Genomic DNA, 20,756 nt, shown 5'->3' on the forward strand with positions numbered 1-20,756 from the left:
TACACGACCAGTCGAGTTGTTCATTTCAATGACACCGACTCTCGACAGAATGCCAGAACCCAAAACTTAAGGAATGCTCGACGATGGCAGCCCTTCTCAAGAATGTCACCAACAGCATCTGGCATGCCTTCAACTCCCTTTCGACCGATTCCTCTGGGAACGTCATGAAGTCAAAACTAAAGGTGTGTGTCTTGAGGAACAACAGGTGTTTTATTTATTTTTGTTTGAAAATGTATTTATCTAATTTATTTATTTTTATTTACTGACTGTTCAAATTTATTTATCGATTGTTTTCTACAAATTTTTATGACTGTCCTACCCTAAGGTTTTGACTGCGAATATTGGAACTCTACTGGATTTATATGGAGTGGAGAAAGGCCTTGACCATTTCAGAAGTACAACAAATCTAAATTTTTATCACTTTAAATACTATCTTCTTAAAGAGGTAAATATACCTTAAAAAATAAAATTACTATTGCTTTTTTATTAATTAAAATAAAAACATTAAAGATTGTTTAATTATGGGCAAATGAGAAGAGTTTTTGTATATCATTTCTAAAATCACACACAAAAAATCACACGCTTAAGAGGTTTGAAGGTTTTTGCCCTTACTCAGCTCTGTAGTTGTTGCTATGACTCATACTTGCTCAGTTAGGGCATTCACAGGCAAGGCTGTAGGAAATGTGTCACTCCCCCCTTCTACAACATAGAGGAGGGGTTGAAATTTGTACACATACTGCACAGTGCACGTGCTAATCTGGAAGGTACACACCAACAGACAATTTATTTAAAATATCTGTTCATATTTACAATGAGTCAACAGTCAATGGATGTTTTCTTTTCATCATCCTCTATCGAAACATTAATCTGTCAAACAAAAAAATAAGTCAATAAATGTCAACTACAAAACTTAAAATAAATCCTATCTCTTAATCATATTAATAAATAAACAAGGCATTGCCTTCTTCTTACTCAAAAACTCAAAAATACATTTGGTAATTTACCAAAATTAATGGACAATAGTTATTTATGAATCAACTGGAGGACACAGTCAAGAATATCAACCTGAGGTTTAAGTGAATGATTCAAAAGGGAAACTCAGTCAGCATGAGGACTTAGTTGATCCCAAGACCTCAGTTAAGGACCCAGTCAACTGAAGGACACACTCAACCTAATGACTGACAATGACTCATGAATTCATACATTTAATTGTGATAATCATTTTATTTTTTATTTTTATGACCTTATATCTTTCAATATTAGCCAGATAAAATTTTATATATTTTTTATTGGCTTTATTTGGTCAATATTAGCCAGAGCTCTAATTAATTGTATTTTGTAATTATATTTTTTGGGGAAGGGGATGTGAAAAAAAGGCCAGGAGCGATGGTGGGAATCAAACCTATGACTGTGGGGTCTACGAACCGAATGTCTAACACGTTGATATATCGGCTACCACAGCCCCTCTTCGAATGATTGATTTTTATATATTTTTTTTAAGGAAGGGGAGCTAAAAGTAAATTCCATGGGCGTTATTGGGATAAAACATTTAAAAAGGTGCAGAAATTGATTAATCTTTGCAAATAACATAAACTTGTATATACGGACAAATTGTCTAATGTAATGTAGGTGTGTGTGTGTGTCTGCATGTATATGTGTACATTCATGCGTGTATATGCTGCAAACCCAAAGTATAATTTCAGTAATACGTATATACAAAACAGAAATTCAAATTCTTAGGAGCATTCAATAACTCTAAACGATTGATGAAGGCAGACAAATTGTACATCCATGCCAGTTTTGTGCTTTGTACAAGAGTCTGATTTTTATGCCATGTAATATGCACTAATAAAATCTACAATATGCACTAATTTATGCCATAAAAACCTCAAATATGCCATATAATATGCACTAATAAAACCTCAAATATGCACTATTATAAGTCACAAAGAACAATAAAAAAGGCAAAATATGCATTAATATGCCATAAAAATCTCAAATATGCATTATAATAAAATGATAAAAAAATTTAAAAACAACAACTTATAAATTATAAACAAAGCAAAATATTCATTATTATATACAGTAAAGTAAAGAACCATATTAGGACCACATGTCTGGACTGATTGTAAAGTTTTTTTAAATAGTTATTCAAAGTCCTGAGAAAGGTGTCAAATACAGCCACATGCTCGACAGCAGAAAAAGAAGTTGGCTCTTTCACAGTGCATGGCTTCATCCCTGATCTCTTTACTTTACTATTTATCATGAAGGCCAGTACTATACCCAACGATATTATTATATACCATAATGCCATAAAAAACCTCAAATGCCATATAATTTGCACTGATAAAACCTCAAATATGCCTTGATATATGCCATCAAAACCTCATATATGCCATATCATTTGCACTAATAAAACTTCAACTGTGCACTATTATTTACACTAAAAAACATTCAAATATTCCATATAATAATATACAATAATAAAATCTCAAATATTCACTGTTATCTGTCATAAAAACCTCAAATATGCACTATTATATACACTAAAAAACATTCAAATATGCCATATAATAATATACAATAATAAAATCTCAAATATTCACTGTTATCTGTCATAAAAACCTCAAATATGCACTATTATATACACTAAAAAACATTCAAATATGCCTTATAATATACAGTAGTAAAACTTTAAATATGCACTATTATATGGCATAAAAAACTATAAAAAAAGCAAAATATGTATGAATAGTTTTGTCTCCACCTGATTAACATCTCTAGTTAATTTCAATTTTATGAGAAATTGATGTTTTATTTAATTTTAATAAACATTAATAATTATTTATTGCATTATATAAATTTGTAATCTCGTAATTTTGTTAAGAAACCATCACACTATTATTTTCTCTTTTTTCTTTTCTTTTTTCCCTTCAATTTTAAAGGTTTTTTCATCTTTACCCGAATCAATCTCTCCGGTTGCATTAAGAGATTACGAATCTAGAATAGATGAGGTATGCTGGTTAGTTTGCAAAAGAAACTACACGCCCAGGGACCACCAAATCTTACCAGACGAATGTGTCTACCACCTATTTAGAGTTTTCTGCATGCTCGCTGACCTTAGTCAAAGCACCACACAACAGAATGTGTACCAGGTTTCTCTAGATAATAATTTGTATGGAATAAAATGTGGATCAGTGATAATTTCTAAATGTTGACTTCCAGGTTGTTATGGAAAGAAGTGAAGTTGGCTTGGTCACTTCACAGCTGGTCACATCTTTGGGAGGAGATTGGAATCAGGAGAGCTATGACAGTCTGACGTACAACACACCGGGTTTCAAGTTTTCAACGTTACTCACACTACTCGAGAGCAAATATCTCATAGGAGTTGACCAACCTGTTCTAGTTGAAGCGATCACAGGGCTAGCTAATACTTTTCTTAGAGATGTCATTAAAAAAGTATGAATGATACCTAATAAAATGTTAGTGTCTCTAATTTAATTTGTTGTTTAAGGGTACTTTGATGAAACGTGGCTACTTATTGCCCACTCTACGAGAATACTGGTTTGTCTTGCAGCCTAATCAGTTGACATACTACAAACATGTTGATGAAAAGGAACAGTGTGGTATGTTTGCTTTAGTCCTAATGTTCTTGGTTTTTAAATAAATGTTTCTTTACTCTTCTCTCTCTTTTTTACTCTCTGGTAAAAATAATATAACTCGTAATTTAAATGTACCTGATTTTTCATGTTAATTTATAATGTGATGTAGGAGTTATCACCCTTGATCCAAATTGCTGGGTAGATTCGACAGTCAATAGGTTGCTCATCCACACAAGTGAGAATCGAACTATTGAACTCGCCCCAAGAGATCATAGGTATTGTTTATTTTCTATTTCTGGAATTCTTTCTCGTAAATTTTGACTAATTGATGTCAAAATAGGAGCCGCCTTCAGTGGGTGTCGGCATTGCAAATCGCGATTTCTCAGTCTGGTGGTTCCCATGGTTATCAAAGGACGTTAGCAGCCAGAAGAAAGAAACAAAGAGAAATAGACGAAGCTGAGAATAAAAGGAAAAGCAGCTTGATCCATGACATGGGCGTGCAACTTCAAGCAGAGAAGATGGTATGTGTTTAAACATATATACTGAAATAAATATAAAAACGACCTTTACATTTTCATTATTTTACATACATACATTTTATATTGGTTTATTTGATTTTTGAAAGTACATTCATTATTTTCATACAATACATCTTTGTTCTTGATACATTACAATTAATTAAGGTTTTTAGTTGAGATGAAAAAATCAATGGCACGAGCGGGATTCGAACCCACGATCTTCGGCTAGATACACCGCTGCTCTACCACTTGAGCTATCATGACCTCGATCCACTCGGACATCAACTTCCCATCTCAACCCCACCTTATGAGTTTTCCCTCCTTTTTGCCATTTTTCAAATGTCGTGTAATCGGATTGGCTTCTCGACAACAAATGAAATGGCCACAGAGAGTTTCAGTGAAGTGTACTTCATTTTAATTAATTAAATTCACTAATTTCGTGGTCCGCTTGACCAATTAATACATTACAATTAATTAAGGTTTTTAGTTGAGATGAAAAAAAGTCAGTGGCACGAGCAGGATTCGAACCCACGATCTTCGGCTAGATACACTGCTGCTCTACCACTTGAGCTATCGTGACCTCGATTCACTCGGACATCAACTTCCGTGGTTATCGCCATTGACTTTTTTTCATCTCAACTAAAAACTTTAATTAATTGTAATGTATTAATTGGTCAAGCGGACCAGGAAATTAGTGAATTTGTTCTTGATTCAGCCTTAAGCGTTTTTTACCTTGGAGTTTAATTGTAACAAGCCTTTGTTGTAAGAAAAAAGTATATTGAACTTACTTTTTTAGGTAAAGTCATTACTATTAAATATGAGGGGGTTAACATCCAATTAACTGTTGGTCAAACCACCCTGCAATGCTTTTTTCACCTAAAAAGCCATGGGCTGGCCAGGATTCAAACCCAGAACTGCTAGTGAGGCCTTAACCACAAAGCCACCAGAGTTCCTTTAAAAAAAAAAAACTTTCCAGTTAAATTGTTAAATATTTTTGCTAAGAAGACAACCTTGTATAGCCAACATTCATTTCATAGACTGTCCATTTAGGGAAGTTTTACTGCACTTACTTTTAGTTCTGATAGCTTAGAAGAATAACTGATGAGCAATTTGAATAACTGTCCCAATAATATTAGTCTTTTTAATTATAAATTGATAATGATTTCCAAACTTATTTTATTACTGCATAATCTATCATTATTGCACATTTATTTTATCTTCAATACAAAAACACTGATTTGATTATTTAAATTTTTTCTGATTCATCATGACAATTGTTTAAACCAGATTTACATTTTATTTTGGTTTATGATGTATTTTATTCTTACAGAAAATTCTGTTGCTGCAGTACCATTTCAGTGTACAATTTTAATAGGTACAGTAAAATCTAATTTGCAATTAAAGAGTACACTAAATCACGGGATTATTTATGTGAATAATGTTTTTTTTTTGTTGTAAATTTAGTTGTTTTTGTTAATATAGTGAGTGTGCACAAAAGCCCTTATAACAGCATGAATTAATAGCATGGAACACTCTTCTTTAAGTGTCTTCGTCTTATCACTGATTTTCAATGAGGAAAGTAGACCTAAAAAAAAGCATAAAATGCGACAACCAATTGCAATTTTATCGGCCATTCTGGTCCGCCTATTCATGCTGGCTTTTCTGTCAGAACTGTTTCCACTTTCCACTATCCAGTGGTTATTGTCAGAGTCGGTAATGATTACAGGTTGTTGCTATTAATTTACGGATTTTAGTGTAAAGTGTAAAAATGAACATTTTATGCATCAAGCACTGCACATCACACACATACGTAAGTGGAACAGCACATGCTGCAGAAATGTTTTCATTTAATAAATAAAATAAATTTCAACATTTTAGAACCATAATATTGAAATTACCAATAAAAACCAAATTTTGTATTTCTTAAATGATAATTCTTTTTATAAAATTATTATTACTTTATCCTACATCAAATGCAATATTTTATGAATGCTTCTTTAGACTTAAATTGCAAACTTTGTGAACATATATATTTTATTTGGGCAGTTTCCAAAATAAGTTCATTATTTGTAATAAAATACCTCACAATATCTGTATATATCCTTGTGAGGACTGCACGATATCTGAATAATTATTTGTAATAAAATATGTTTCATATTTAATATGTGGATGTATACATGTATGTGTACGATATATTTTTGTAAAACTTGAAATTTTTAGATAGTTCTGTATGATTTTATTTAATGTATGTAATTTGTACATTTAGGCTAGAGTAGCAGCAGAATTGGAGGCTCGTGAAATCAAAGCAGCACAGGAGAAACAGCTCAACCACTTAGAAACGCTTTTAGAAATTGAAACGCAGGCTAAAAGGGACGAAGAAATTGTAAGGAATCTCCAAGCGAGGTAAATTTGATTTGATGCTTCTTCACTTTTCCTCTTGAACAAAATTAAATTCGTTTTAGAGTTTTGAGAGAAGAATGGGAAAAAAGAGAGGAATTAGAAAGATTACAAGAAGAGCAAAGGCTCCTTTTGGAACAAGAAAGGGCAAAAAGAAGGGAGTTTGAGCAAAAGCAGAGAGAAAAAGAAAAACAACTCGAAGGTAATCAAAGAGACTCTAAAAACACAGTTTATAAGAAAGATTTATTTTTAACAATATTGAAATGTTCACAAATGCTAGAGAATGATTCATGAGATGAATGACTAGTGATGAATATGATTCATTCTCACAGGAACTGGAGGGTATGACTATTTTGTTAGGATAAAATTAGATTTCTCTCAACATGGTTTTTATTTTTTATTTATTTATTTTTTTTTTTTTTCAAATTTGCTATTTGGGAAAGTTCTTTAACACGTTAAATGCTGGAAGCCTGAAATTTTATTGATCCTCTGGGGGTGGCAATTTTTTTAAAATGACCTTAATCTTAATTATAAAACATGGTAAAACTTTTTTTATTTTATTTTATCTTTTGTATAAATTAGCTTTTCTGGCTGGACCTGAGACAACATGAGAACTGCATAGTCTCAAGTTTCCAAAATTATTTCGTCTTTCTATTTCACTTTTATGACGCCATTGACAATTAGTTGGTTTGTCATTATTTGAAAGTGTAAGGTTGAAATTTCTTTAAAAATTAAATTATAAAAATATAAAATATATTAATTTACAATAAATATATTTGAAATATGTTCATTGAAAAAGCTATTGTATCTAATAAATTAGAACTATTTACAAAAAACATTATTTAACTAAAATTATTAACAAAAAATGCAATCTAGAGTGGTGTTCTTCGAAGCACTGGTGGGGTTTCAGTTCAATTTTTCTGTCACCAGTGCTACAACCTGGGCAGTAGAAGCATGATCTCTCACTTTCATATCTCACCCATCAGCTCTTTTGCTGCAATTTAAGCAAAGAATTTGTCTTTTTTGTCCCTCAGACGTTGAAGGTAGGTAAGTACGAAAACAGCCAGCAAGAGGATGACTCTTTGGCCGGGTCGGTTAGGATTCCCTAAAACCAGGAATGTCCAATTGGAAGTCATTTAGCTTCTTGTCATCCAATTGGCAATAACTATTGAACAAGAAGAACCTATTCATGAGTAGTGAATGGAAGAGGTGAAAGGCCTATTTTTTATACCATTTGTACCTTCTTAATTTTACAGCTCTTCCTAGTAAGTCTAAATTTTCAAAAACTAATTTAAATAATTTAAAACTCCAGAAAATACAAATACATTTTATATTTACCATTATTTATTGTTATAATAACTTTTTTTAAAATTAAATTACTTACAAATTAAATGAAAACAACACCAAATTGTTCAAATTTTGGTGTTTTTCTTTACAAAACCTTAACAATCACCGCATACTTGAGCATTTAACAGTCTATCTGTCAATTCTGTTAATAATCGAATTTCATGTAAAAATAATCAAATTATACCTTCAAAGAGCAAAAAATTGAAAGAGAAAATTTACAGTCAATTTTCTCAGGTGTTAATGGAGCTATTTGAGAATAACACATATTATTTAAAAGCGTGTTTCACACTGAATCTAAAAATTACTTCAAAGTGGCGATCCATAAAGGCAGGAAAAAGTAACCACTAGAAAATGGTGCATCCAAAAAATAGCCTTGGGCCTCAAATGAAACTCTAATCTCATTAATATCTCATTTGAGACCTGGATAGAAGATAAAGGAGGTCTCATATGAGTCCCACTACCTTGTACGTGTTAAAATCGACGTTTATCCTAAGAACATTTTTTAAGCTAGTGCCATGCTAGATTTAATTTTTCAAGAATAAGGAAAAACAATGACTCATGTATAAAAAAATTAACAACATAACATGTTTAATTTTCTTTTCTTTAATTTCTTCTTATTGTTGTTATATTTATCTTTATTTTTATACTCATCAAGTCCCATCATCATTATTAGTCCAAGGAGTTGATAAATTATAAATGTTGGCAACCTTTCTGCCAGACACAGCATAGTGTTTGCCTGGTTATCTGACACGATATACAAACATATTCATTTTGCAATTGTATCAAATAAAATAAACCTGGCAATTCCCATCTCGTAAATCTGTATTTTTATAATAATACATAAGAACTTCAATACGGGGGCATCGGTGGCCGCAACGGTTTAGGCGTTTACACAATGCTCATCACTGTAAGGTAAAGGTCCCAGGTTCGAATCCAAGGGCCCTACATTCAAACCCGACTTACTTACAAATGAGCTTTTTTTCAAAAACACCGGCCCCTGAGGGTTTATATGACCTCTGCTGTTGCGAACCCTCGTAAAAATAAATAAATATATTAATTTGGTTTATCGAAAGATCTAAAAAACTCAGTTTTTTTAGATTATAAATAATACTTTTTAAATTAATTGTAGAAGCTGAAAACAGACTAAGAGAATTAGAAGGAGAGCGGGCTAAACTTGATCAAGAACTTCAAAAGGCAAGAGATAGGATATTTTTTGTGGAACACACTATGACTCAGGAACCTACCAAGGTGTTGTATTTTAACTTGGTCAATTTTTATTTATAATAAAACAATTTTTTCAAATATATTTTCTGCTTTGTTTTAGGGTGGAGTTAAAGTTAGGAGGACAATGTCGTTCATGCCAAGTACTAAGGATAGGCCATAAAATGATTTGTATCTACGTGCCTCTACATCTTTCTAAACATATCCTATTGGCATTTAATTAGGTAAACGCTTTACCTATGTAATTTTTTTAAATGGTACTTCAAGGTACAGGTGCAATTTTTGGAATGTTTACGGATGGTTACCGTAACAACCATTCCTAACCAATTTTTGTTACCATGACAGAGATCTGAATTATTTGCTACATATGTTTATTTTTTATTATATGGCTGTGTAATTTGTCAACCGTTTTAAGTTTTTTATATTAACTGAATTTTCTTAATTGTTAATTTTTTTAAAACTTTTAGTTTGCCTATTAAATAAACTAGTAATACTCTAAAAGTTGAAATTGATTCTAACAATTTTGATTTTCAAAATACAGTGTTTACTATCATAATTTGAAATATTCAGTATTTTAGTGGGCAAACTGTACTGACTAATTATAAATTAAGTGATGAACAATTCTAATCAAACTAACTGCCAAAAATAATGGTACTGCATAAGCGTATTTATTTTTTAAAATGTGAAAATTTTCTTAGGAAATAATTTAATTTTAGTGCCTTAACCTCGTAACTTCCAATTGATGTATATAATAATTTTATTTGTTGTTAATTGAAAACATTACTTTTACTTTAGGACTGTTTTTCACAGCTATACTTTTAAAATAAAATTGTAATGATTGACTTCATTAAAATTATCTTATTGATTATTATAATGCATAGTGATGTAAATTGAAATGGCTGTTTACTTAAAAATTTTAATACTTTGTCATTACAAACTGATAACTACCTATTTTGGCTTTTTTGTAATATTTAGCTTATGGTACATTCTATGATTGTTAATACAATAACACATCTATTGAAAATCAATAACAGCCAAAAAAATAAAGTTATTTTTGTGATATACTACATTATAATTGCTTGTTGGAGGTACAAATTGCAGAAATGACATCTACCCTAAATTTAATATATAAACAATTTTTTTTGTGAACAACTGAACATTAATCTGTTTGGTTTCAAGGTTAAATAAAATACTTTAATATTAGACATATAATTTTTTTATTTGTCCAATTATATTCAATAAATACCAGATTCGTTACAAAGAGGAAAAACAAAACATTTACAGCCTTTAACACTATTAAATAAATATTTGTAAACTACTGGTTATGAGATTCTACTACCTAGAAACTTTTAAACGCTAATTAAAGACCAGTTACATGACTAGAATAATTTTGCACTTATTTCTAACACAAATGACTTTCACACAACGGAGTGCATAATGCTTAATTATTATCTTACACTTAGCGTATCAAATATACCTTATTTTGTTCTTTTTTTTTACTTCTATTTTAGAATAAAAATATAAACTGGAACAATTACTCCACCAGGAAACAACAGATTTATTTCATATATTGAGAAATTACTAAACTTTGTTACATTTAAAATAAAGGGATGCCTCTGGCATCCAAATTCTAATAATGTATTTATGCATTTTGGAATTACTATCGTCCAAATTGTACATAGTTATGACCAGATGCACACTTGCGACTGCCTGAAATGATGATGACCTGGTACAAAGCTCGGGTTCAATTTGCTGGATGGTAAAGGCCTTCTTTACATAAATTCCTATTAATATAGAACCGTTAACTTTAGAATGTCATCAATACTCTTTCAAGATTTAAGAGAAAACGTACATATAATAGAAACAGTTTTAATTTCTAGATAAACTTTTTTTAAAACCGTGAGATTGGTTTTAAGATGAATTCTCCATTATAAATATATAATAATTATGTGCTATTTGTCAATATTAACCATACATAGTTAACACATTAAAAATTAAAGTAGGTTTGCTTGCTAATAATAATTTTAAAAACAAGTATCACAAAAAATTTTTCTTATTACTCTTCCATTAAAAAAAAATTATATATATAGTATACATATATAGATATATATATTGTTTATATATGTCATCTTCCTTTGTGCTTTACTCTTTTTGACTAAATTATTTAATTTTTTTAATCTGATCAAATTGGGCTATGTTGCAAACCATAAAGACTGTGAGGTAGTAGTTAGTCAGGTACTTTTCTCTTTATCTTGTTTTATTTTTTAAGAGTACTTTTATTTTAGTAATGAAAACCATGCCTTGAAAAAATGTATAAATTTGTTTTTAAATAAAATAATAATCGATTGCAACTTCTTTAGTGACTAGATAAGATATTAAGATTAATAATATTTAACGTAAAGTTAAACGATTCAGCGTACTAAATAAAAGTATAATTATTTTGGCATGTCCATCTTACATAAAATGAAACTGACTAGAACTGAATGTTAGTAGTTTATTCAACGTCTGATCACAAAACTGGAACTTCTTGTTGATCCATCTTTTTAATCTTCTTCTCGGGGCTGCATTCAGGATCGGAATCTTCTGAATCTGATGCGGGAGGAGGAGAAAGCTCTTCATCTTCACAATCTTTATTTCTCGAGTTCTAAAGTAAACGTTGTCTGTTTAATTGACTTACAGTTTAACTTGCAGTTGTGAATTGATCTCTTGATACGTACCACTTTGGAAGGTAAATTTATCGTCCTTCTCCGTCTAAACTTTGGAACGTATTTCTCTACTACAGGCTGAACTCTTCTTATATCAAAATCCTGGTCTACTCTTGTTACAGTCTGCAATCTAAATATCAAACGTTATAATCAAATATGGACGGTTCATTAACAAATATCACCTTTGCTCCTCGCTTGTGACATACAAATCATCAGGCCTGTGGTAGATATTGTGGTTTTTGTATGCTTTTTGGTTATAGAAAAGACCGTCACATGTATTGCACTTATAAAGATCAGGAGGGGCTGCAGATCTTTCGGCCATCGTGTGTGCCCTCTCTAAATGCATCTGAAGATTGAATTTGACAATGTATTCAGAGCCGCACAGGTGACAGTAGTAGACACTCTGCGGCTCTCCAGCATTATTGTAGCGGATCTTTTTTGAAGGGGGTGGGGTCTCAATTTGTTTAAATAAAGAAACGACCCTGTTAAAACATTAAATTAGAATTTAATATTAATTTAAACTATCAATTTAATCTAAATCTCGATGTTTCACAGAAATATAAAAGTTTAAAACAATACTTGATTTCTTATAATAAATACTATTGGAATAATCTTAATTAAATTAATAAAAGTATAATGTAATTTGTATTCTGAGAACTGGTACATTTAATTATGTAAAAATGTTTTTTCAAAAGCATGGATTGGTATAAAACCCTATTTTCCCAGACATAAAGCTTTTCACTGTTACACAAAAGGTGGAAAATGTTCGGCTCAATAATACTTGAAATCTAACAACTTGCAAATTTGTCATTTCGGTTTGTTTTTTTCATATACTTTTAATGAAAATGACATTGGGGTATCAAATACTGGTAATATCACATTATTAAGAAAAAAATGAATATGGTCTGCAAATATGAAGAGAATATATGCAGATTGTGTAAAGGTAGTTTGAAAAATTAGAAAATGCTAAAAAGAGCCAGGAAGTAAGGCTGTTTCTGATCATTTTGATCAGCCTATTGTCGCTGTTTTAGGATATATAATCCAAAATGATTGGAAATGTCCAAACTAACGGTTCATCAACCAACAGGCCCCAAGAGGAAATCTAACAGAGTGCAAGGTTCAACGGAGCCAACTATATAAGATAACATTGAGGCCACCTGCAAAAACCACTTAAATATCGAATGAGTTTTGTTACAGAGAAGTGTGAACCCCACACAAATTAGGGAAAATGAAAAGAGCATGTAGACCAGTTTCTATAAATAAGATAATAAGCTCACTTAAAAGCAAAATGAACGCAGCATGGACGCATACTGTTTCAAATCCAAGTGAACTATGGATGGACTGCCTACTTCACCCTTCACAATGTGATAAATTCAAAAATAATGCTATAGTTTCAACTCGTAATAAAATTTTTACAATGGTACTACGCCAATTCTGAGTTAAATTTTAATAACTACAATAATTTATAATGTATAAAGAAGGTTCTCAACTTTAGTGTGAATAAGAAGAAAGGTGTAATTTCAAGACAACAGCCGCACAGTACTAACAGTAACTAACTGAAATAGTGGAATCAACTTTCTATCACCTACCTATCCAATCCTCCTGACCTTGCTCCTTCAGACTACTTACAAGCTCTTTTTGAAGCCCAAACAAAATTATTAGCTACCAATCTAGCCTTGGTGTGTTAGTCCAGACATCCATTGATTTACAGTTTTAGTTATTTGAAATTTGGACTGATAGTTTTGGTCTGCCTATACATGCAGGGTTTATCTCTCGGACACGGTTCGGCATTTTGCCATCTTCAATGTGTCTAGAAGATAATGTGTCAGATGCAGTATAGGCAGACCAGGAAAATTACTCCAACTTTAAGTTCCTTCAGAATTTCTTCTATCTGAAAAAGAAATCAATATACTTTTTTGTGCTCTAGGGTTTTTAATCATGATATTTCTTTTCGATCCTTATTATTATTATTATTTTTATTCTTATTATAATGGTCCACTATGAACTTCAGATTCCGAACAAATGCAAATCAGTACTGAATTTATTTTCTTTGTAATTTGGTCATGTCTGATCATTTTGGCCTGTCAGGCTTGTTTCATCTTCTGACATTCACAGATCCAACACTGAAGATGGCGAAATGACAAAACATGCCTGACATACCAAACTAATGAGGATAGTCCCAAAATGATCGGTAAAGAACAAATTTCAGGTTTGTCTAAAGGAAAAACACACAGTTCCTTTGTCAAGCTCTCGAGGAATAAATCCGCTTTATCAGAAATTACTAACAATTTAAATGTTATACAAATACGAACTTGAAATACTTGAAATTACAGTTTCAACCATAATAAATATAAAATTTGCCTCATTTTTTTAAAAGATATTATAATTTAAGGCTGATGTTAATCATATCAAGACAGTTTTTCAGAAATTTAAGAATAGTTGAAATAAATTTCATTCTGACGTAACTAAATATGTTGCCTTGCATGTATTAATTTGTGAGAAATGAAGTCGATTTGCAGAACAACTGCAATGATTTGCAATTTACAGTTGACAATAATGAGAGAAACTTCATATGCACCTACAATTTTCTAGGTTATTCACATTCTGAAGTAGCTAATATCATTTGCAGCTTAATTTAATTTTATTTCAAGGTGCTAGATCTTCACCCCTCTACTTCATTGCATGCAGCATGAATTACAAACCATTTTTTCCTTTTGTAATGTCTCAAAGTCGAATACATTTTGTGACAATTTTTAACATAAAAAAATCCTTCAATTGACTTGTCTTCTCAATACAAATTTAAACATAAGATTGTTTACGTTTCTTGTCTAAAATAAGAAAATAACTAAAATTGTCTTGGTTGAATTGAATAGACATTTATCATTAACAAAGAAAAACAGGCTTTTGTTACAAGTAAATAAGAAATATTGTGTATATCTAAGTTTTATTAATGATTAAATTTTTTTTAAATTACTAAACAATTAATATATTGATATTAAAATCACATATATAAAGTATAATGTATGATAAGAACTATTTTCTAGTTTATCTCAATGGTTAAATCAATAAATAACACATTATACAAATGAGAAAATCTTAATGATTGTTGTCAAAGAAAACTATAGCAAATAGAATCAGTTAAGGCAGTAGTAAAACTAATACTTTAAGATTTATATTTTTGTATATTTATATTAAAATCAGGGTATAACTTATTATTGGATTTTTAAGTGTTTAGTTGCACAATTTTAGACTTCAGTTTCTTGACAACAATTTTTTTTAGATTAAACAAATTAAAATAAAACGTAGTGTTCATAATAAAATAAATAAGAATTACCTGCCTTATCATTTTTTTTTTTTTTTACAAATAGAACATTTCAAATCTCAGTTGGGGGGAACTGCTGCTAGAAACAAATTGTTCTTTTTCCCATTAAGTAGTACAGTTGTACTTTAAATAGAATGAACTTGTAAAATCAAACTAAAAACAAAAAAAAAGGTAAAATAAAATTTTGAATAATCAAATTTCAACCACCGACCCAAAAAATTGCATACTAAAGAAGGGAATGTGTAATGAAAGTTGCCCGAGACTGCCCATGCCAGTTAACTATCACCCTCTAAGGAATGCTGAGTTTAAGAAACCAACCACCTTTTTGTTACAAAATCCAAATCCGTATTTTAGTGCTAAGGCAACAAGAAACCATAGCCTTACCTATGATGTGCTGACTTTTTATGGTATTCATGGGCGTTTTGGTTGTAGAATATAGCTCCGCATTGGTAACACGGGTTGGGATTTTTTGGTACATGATCACTTTCATGTTGCTCCTTCAAATGTTTATCCCTATGCCCCTAAAAACAAGAAAAACATATTTTAACTTTTTACGTAGATTTATTAAAAATCCATTTTGAATTGTAATGACACAACCACCCACTAAATGCAAGCTAATATTGTTTATTTTTTTAACAAGTTTTGAGCTATTTTCAATTATTCCATCTTGATCAGAATAACAGTCACACACGTACTTTTAAAGGAAACTGCATTCCGCACTGAGGGCAGTAGTGTTTGGCAGCGTTAAACGGATGCTTTCTGAATTTGTGCTGTATGGCTTTTGTATTGCAGGTAAAAGCTTCGCCACAGACATCGCAAACTATGTTGGAGTCGACTTGAGAGCCAGAGCCAATTATGTACGTCCTGTCTTTTGCCGTGGGATCTTTGAGCTCACCAGAAGGCCCAATGGGTCTACCTTTAAGGTCAATTTCTTTATTGGCATGTCTCCTGGAAATAAAATTAAAATAAATAACATTGACAAAGTGCTACTGTGCAAACCGAGATTTTTCAAACTTCTATGTTTGACTGAGGTCTTAAAAATGAAGGATAAATACTAATATGAAAAAACAAGGTTTTATGTCAATAAAAAATCACACCATAACCATTTTTAGCAACAATTTCTGTGACAAATAAGGGTTTAATATCTAACTACCTATTGGACGATGCAGTAAATAAGCAACCGGTTTGTTTTGTGAAGCAGAATCCCATTCTTCAACAGAAGAAGTTTGAAGCTGTTCAACACTTGTTGAAGGCAATGAACAATGCCTAACCCATCACGTGCCAGAACATTAGAACTATAAGGTTCATGTCAGGGGAACATGCTGGCCAATTTACTGTGATAATCCCTACATCCTCAAAGTACTAGGTGACAACTTGTGCTACATGCAGTCGAGCATTACCATGTATCAACATGAAGTTGCCCCCAATAAATGGAGCATATGGGACCACAGCTTTCAGAAGAACTTCCTCAATGTACCTTAGTGCAGTCAAAGGTCGATTTCGTATGATAATCAGTTTGGTATGGGTATTGTCATTGATCCACCCCATCCATAACTGTCCTTTGCATGGCACATGAAGCAAAGTGTTCTCCATGTTTTCTCCACACACAGACTTAGTCATCTGATTGCCACAAACCAAACCGGCACACATCTGTGAAGAGAATAAAATCCAACAATATTTGGTCTGTTTTAAAGGATTAGAGGTAAAAAAACACATAAAAACTACCATTTGTGCTTGCATTTGGATTGGATAAATAAATGTTTGAATAAATAATCATTTCTTTATTGGTTTTTCTGTAAAGCTTATTTCTAATGTTCCGGTGATTTGATTGTTGTACCATTTTTAAGTTTCAAGTTCTCAAGAAGGCATGGGTCAGGTCGCCATCATGTCACATCTCAGAGAGATGATGGTACTACATAATCGACATGCTACTACTATTGAAATCAAGCTGCGACTTCAACAAGTTAGAAATTTTTATGTCAGTTTACACACTGTAAGGGGAAGGCTTTGAGAAGCTCTGGATTATGTGCGGGAAGGCCTGCCACTGGTCTGGAACTTCTGACAAGGCATAGAACATCTTGGTAAGAATCTGGATTATAAAAAAATTTGTAAGCTTTTCCAACTTTTTTATTTTGAAAAGCGTACGAAGTTTTTATAATCCAGATTCTCATCCAGATGCAACAAAAAGAGAAACAAGAAATAACTACAGCTCAGTTAAGTTTCGTAAGAAATCACATCAACTGGTCTGATCAAGATTGGACAAGAATTTTGTTTTTGGATGAGTCAACGTTTTGTTTGGGGTCTTCTGCCAGGCAATAGAGAGTTTGGATAAGAACAGGAGAGCAATATATCCCAGCAACATTTTCACTCCAGGGAAGCTAAAGGTTGGGGTGTTATGGTTTGGGCAGGCATTTCTATGGAAGATCACACTTTATCTTCATCGAGGTTCCCTGGCAACTACACAATACATTGAAGATGTGTTATCCAAAGTTGTCCTTAAATGCCACTAATTTGAGACGGTTTTATTTTTATGCATGACAGTGCAAGAGGCCTCACACAGCTAGGATTGGTGACTACTTGGAACTATAATTCAATGTTTGGTGTGGTCAGCATGTAGTCCCGACTTAAACACTATTGAACACCTTTGGGACTAGTTGTCAAAAAGGGTAAACTGTTGCCCAGTGAATTTGTAGGGATTATAAATGGCGCTGTTAGAAGAGTATGAAAATATTCCACATTATTCAAAACCTCATAAAAATTATGCCATGTTGAATGCAAGCGGTGATCAACACAACAGGAGGAAATACTTCATACTGAATTGAATATTATCTTCAGTTTCCATAGCAATATTTTGGGTAAAATTGTTTCACTCAGTTTAATTTTTTTTATTTAACTATGTATATTATATTTTTCTTTGAAATAAACAGTAAACAACAAAATATAAAAATTTTAAAAAATAACGATAAAAGTATTTACTTAAAAAAAATGTAGTTATTATGGACAATAAACAAATAAATGAAGTGTCCAGTATTTGTATTTGAGTATATTGTGGTCTTCAAAACATACAATGGTATTATATCAATGCCCAAACTTTCGACAAGTTTTATTGTCTTCTTCAGGGGATCTGAAGCTGGTTGATCGCATAAGAAACTTTGAGTGTATTAAAGGGAGTTCTACTGATTACTTATTATTATTTACTTTTTTTTTTAAAGCTTTTGTATATGTAAGTATTTATTGTTTTTTAGAGTGTATGCAGACTTGGGTAGGGTGTTGGTTCTTTATTAATTTATATACTTAGTTAAATTATTAAAGACAAATTTATTATTCTTAAAAATATAAGCCTTTTTCTTTTAAATATATATTTATCTATTTCTTCTTTTGGATACTATTTTGGTAATTATCAGGTATACTTTCTTTGTATATGTGATGATGTGCCTTATTGTGTTGACATGTAAGAACATAGGTTTGATTATTGCACTTTAAAAAAATTATTATAATCCTTAAACTAGTAAGTTTTATTGAAATTAATTGTGTTTACAAGATAAAGTAGGTCAAATTTTAAATTTTACCAGGAACCTTTGGCCAAAATTGTATTTTCTTTTTTTTGTTCCTAAACCCAGTCAAATCCTGCTGTCTGACAAATGGGCTAATTTAAGGTTTAACTGAAGTGACTACTTACTCTACATTTTTTAAAAATCTTTTGTATAGGTTAATGTTTGTTGTTTTTTAGAGTGTATAACAGATTTATGTAGGGTGTTGGTTCTTTATTAATTTATGTACTTTCCGGCTGACGGACTGTTGTCCATGCCGTAAAGTATTTTGTAACATATTTTGAGTTTGTTGTATTCCATGTAAATAAATACTATTATTCATTCATTCATTCATTTATGTACTTAGTTATGTTAGGCAATTAATGGCAAAATTAACGACAAATTTGCTATTCTTAAAAATGTAAGCCTTTTTCTTTTTAAATATTTATCTACTCCTTCTTCCAGATACCATTTTGGTAATGATCAGGTATATGTGATGATGTGCTTTTTTGTATTGACATGTAAGAACATAGGTTTGATTATTGCACTTTAAAAAAAAAATTCTAATCCTTAAACTGGTAAGTTTTACTGAAATTAATTATGTTTACAAGATAAACTCGGTCAACTTTTAAATTTCACCAGGAACCTTTGGCCAAAATTGATTTCCTTTTTTTTTTGTTCCTAATCCCAGTCAAATCCTGCTGTCTGACAATGGGCTAATTTAAGGTTTAAGGTTTACCTGAAATGACTACTTATTCTACATTTTTTAAAAGCTTTTGTTTATGTTAAAGTTGTTTTTTAGAGTGTATGTAGACATGTGTAGGGTGTTGGTTCTTTATTAATTTATATACTTAGTTATGTTAGGCAAAAATTAACGACAAATTTATTATTCTTAAAGATATAAACCTTTTTATTTGTAAATATTTATCTACTCCTTCTTCCAGATACCATTTTGGTAATGATCAGGTATATGTGATGATGTGCTTTTTTGTATTGACATGTGAGAACATAGGTTTGATTATTGTTCATTAAAAAATTATTCTAATCCTTGAACTGGTCAGTTTTATTGAAATTAATTGTGTTTACAAGGTAAACGAGTTCAACCTTTAAATTTTACCAGTAATCTTTGGCCAAAACAGCATTTTTTTTTTACCTAAACCAAAGTCTGACGAATGGGCTAATTTAAGGTTTACAGTTTACCTGAAGTGATCTTGAAGGGCCTCCTTGGAGTCCAGCTCTGTATTGCACATAACACAGGTATGAGAAGTAGATTTAGACATTTTCCGATCCGAATTAAAACGTTAGCTTATAAATGTAGTATATTTCCTTTAGGCCTAAACCAATTGCCTATATCATTTTAAAGAAATCGACGTTAAAATAAACGAGCCCGTTCAGAGAACGAATTCGTTTAAACGCTATTCATATCAATGACAACAAACTCAGACGAGCTCGATCTTCTGCCTTTGCAGTAGAGCAAACTGTAAAGCTTCGGCTTATCAATGCCAGTGGAGCCAACTTTTCACTTTTGGAGAAATTAAAGACAAAGTTTTTTTCAACTTTTTATGTTTAACCATTAAACAGTCTATAAACAATGTTTAAAAAAAAATATATATCGAGGCCTAATTGAATTGAATAATTGAGACCGAGCTTAAAGTCCTCACATTAAAAAATTACATATATATTTCAATCCTTTATTCTAGGCAAATATTTTCTATTAACAAATAAATAATTAATCAATGCAATTTTAAAGTACACACTTAATTCACAAGTGTTATCCATTAAACAACTACTAATTAAATTTTTTCCATATGAAAATTTCAATTTCTGATACGTTGAATACACTAAAATCCACACTATATTAAAAGCCAAAGGCTAAATTATAAATAGAAAATGAAACAAAAACAAGATATTAATTTTTTTTCAAAGGCTAAAACCCTTAATTCTAAGGCATCTCATTTTATTAGATAATTATGATTATAACATTTATCTAAAAAAAATACAAAGTTTATAATGAAATGTTTTATTAAAAATTGTTTTGCTTTTAATATCATATTTAATTATTTTTTTACAAGTAAAAACCCAGTTAAATAAATAATGTTTGTAAATTTTGCAAT

At 31.0% G+C, this 20,756-nt stretch overlaps 2 protein-coding genes across 2 annotated transcripts; one reads left to right on the forward strand and one right to left on the reverse strand.

Annotated features, from left to right (window-relative positions):
* The first annotated feature begins 18 nt into the window (after positions 1-18).
* Positions 19-10,290, forward strand: LOC106669358 (switch-associated protein 70-like). Its single transcript, XM_014398776.2, has 11 exons — positions 19-182; positions 326-445; positions 2,946-3,155; positions 3,226-3,459; positions 3,515-3,626; positions 3,772-3,877; positions 3,943-4,123; positions 6,387-6,523; positions 6,583-6,719; positions 8,994-9,112; positions 9,189-10,290. Exons 1-11 carry the CDS (start codon positions 84-86, stop codon positions 9,246-9,248), a joined length of 1,515 nt encoding a protein of 504 aa, XP_014254262.1. The 5' UTR covers positions 19-83; the 3' UTR covers positions 9,249-10,290.
* Positions 10,291-10,335: 45 nt separating this feature from the next.
* On the reverse strand, positions 10,336-20,127 carry LOC106669360 (zinc finger protein 709-like). Its single transcript, XM_014398778.2, has 6 exons — positions 19,843-20,127; positions 15,808-16,060; positions 15,497-15,633; positions 11,973-12,272; positions 11,803-11,920; positions 10,336-11,729 (listed from the first exon to the last, which is right to left on the reverse strand). The coding sequence occupies exons 1-6, from the start codon at positions 19,920-19,922 to the stop codon at positions 11,595-11,597; spliced, it is 1,023 nt and encodes a 340-aa protein (XP_014254264.1). The 5' UTR covers positions 19,923-20,127; the 3' UTR covers positions 10,336-11,594.
* Between the last annotated feature and the right edge of the window lie 629 nt (positions 20,128-20,756).

This window comes from Cimex lectularius, unplaced genomic scaffold (assembly GCF_000648675.2).
Source record: "Cimex lectularius strain Harlan isolate CLEC.00 unplaced genomic scaffold, Clec_2.1 scaffold11, whole genome shotgun sequence".
Classification (NCBI taxonomy): Eukaryota; Metazoa; Arthropoda; class Insecta; order Hemiptera; family Cimicidae; genus Cimex; species Cimex lectularius.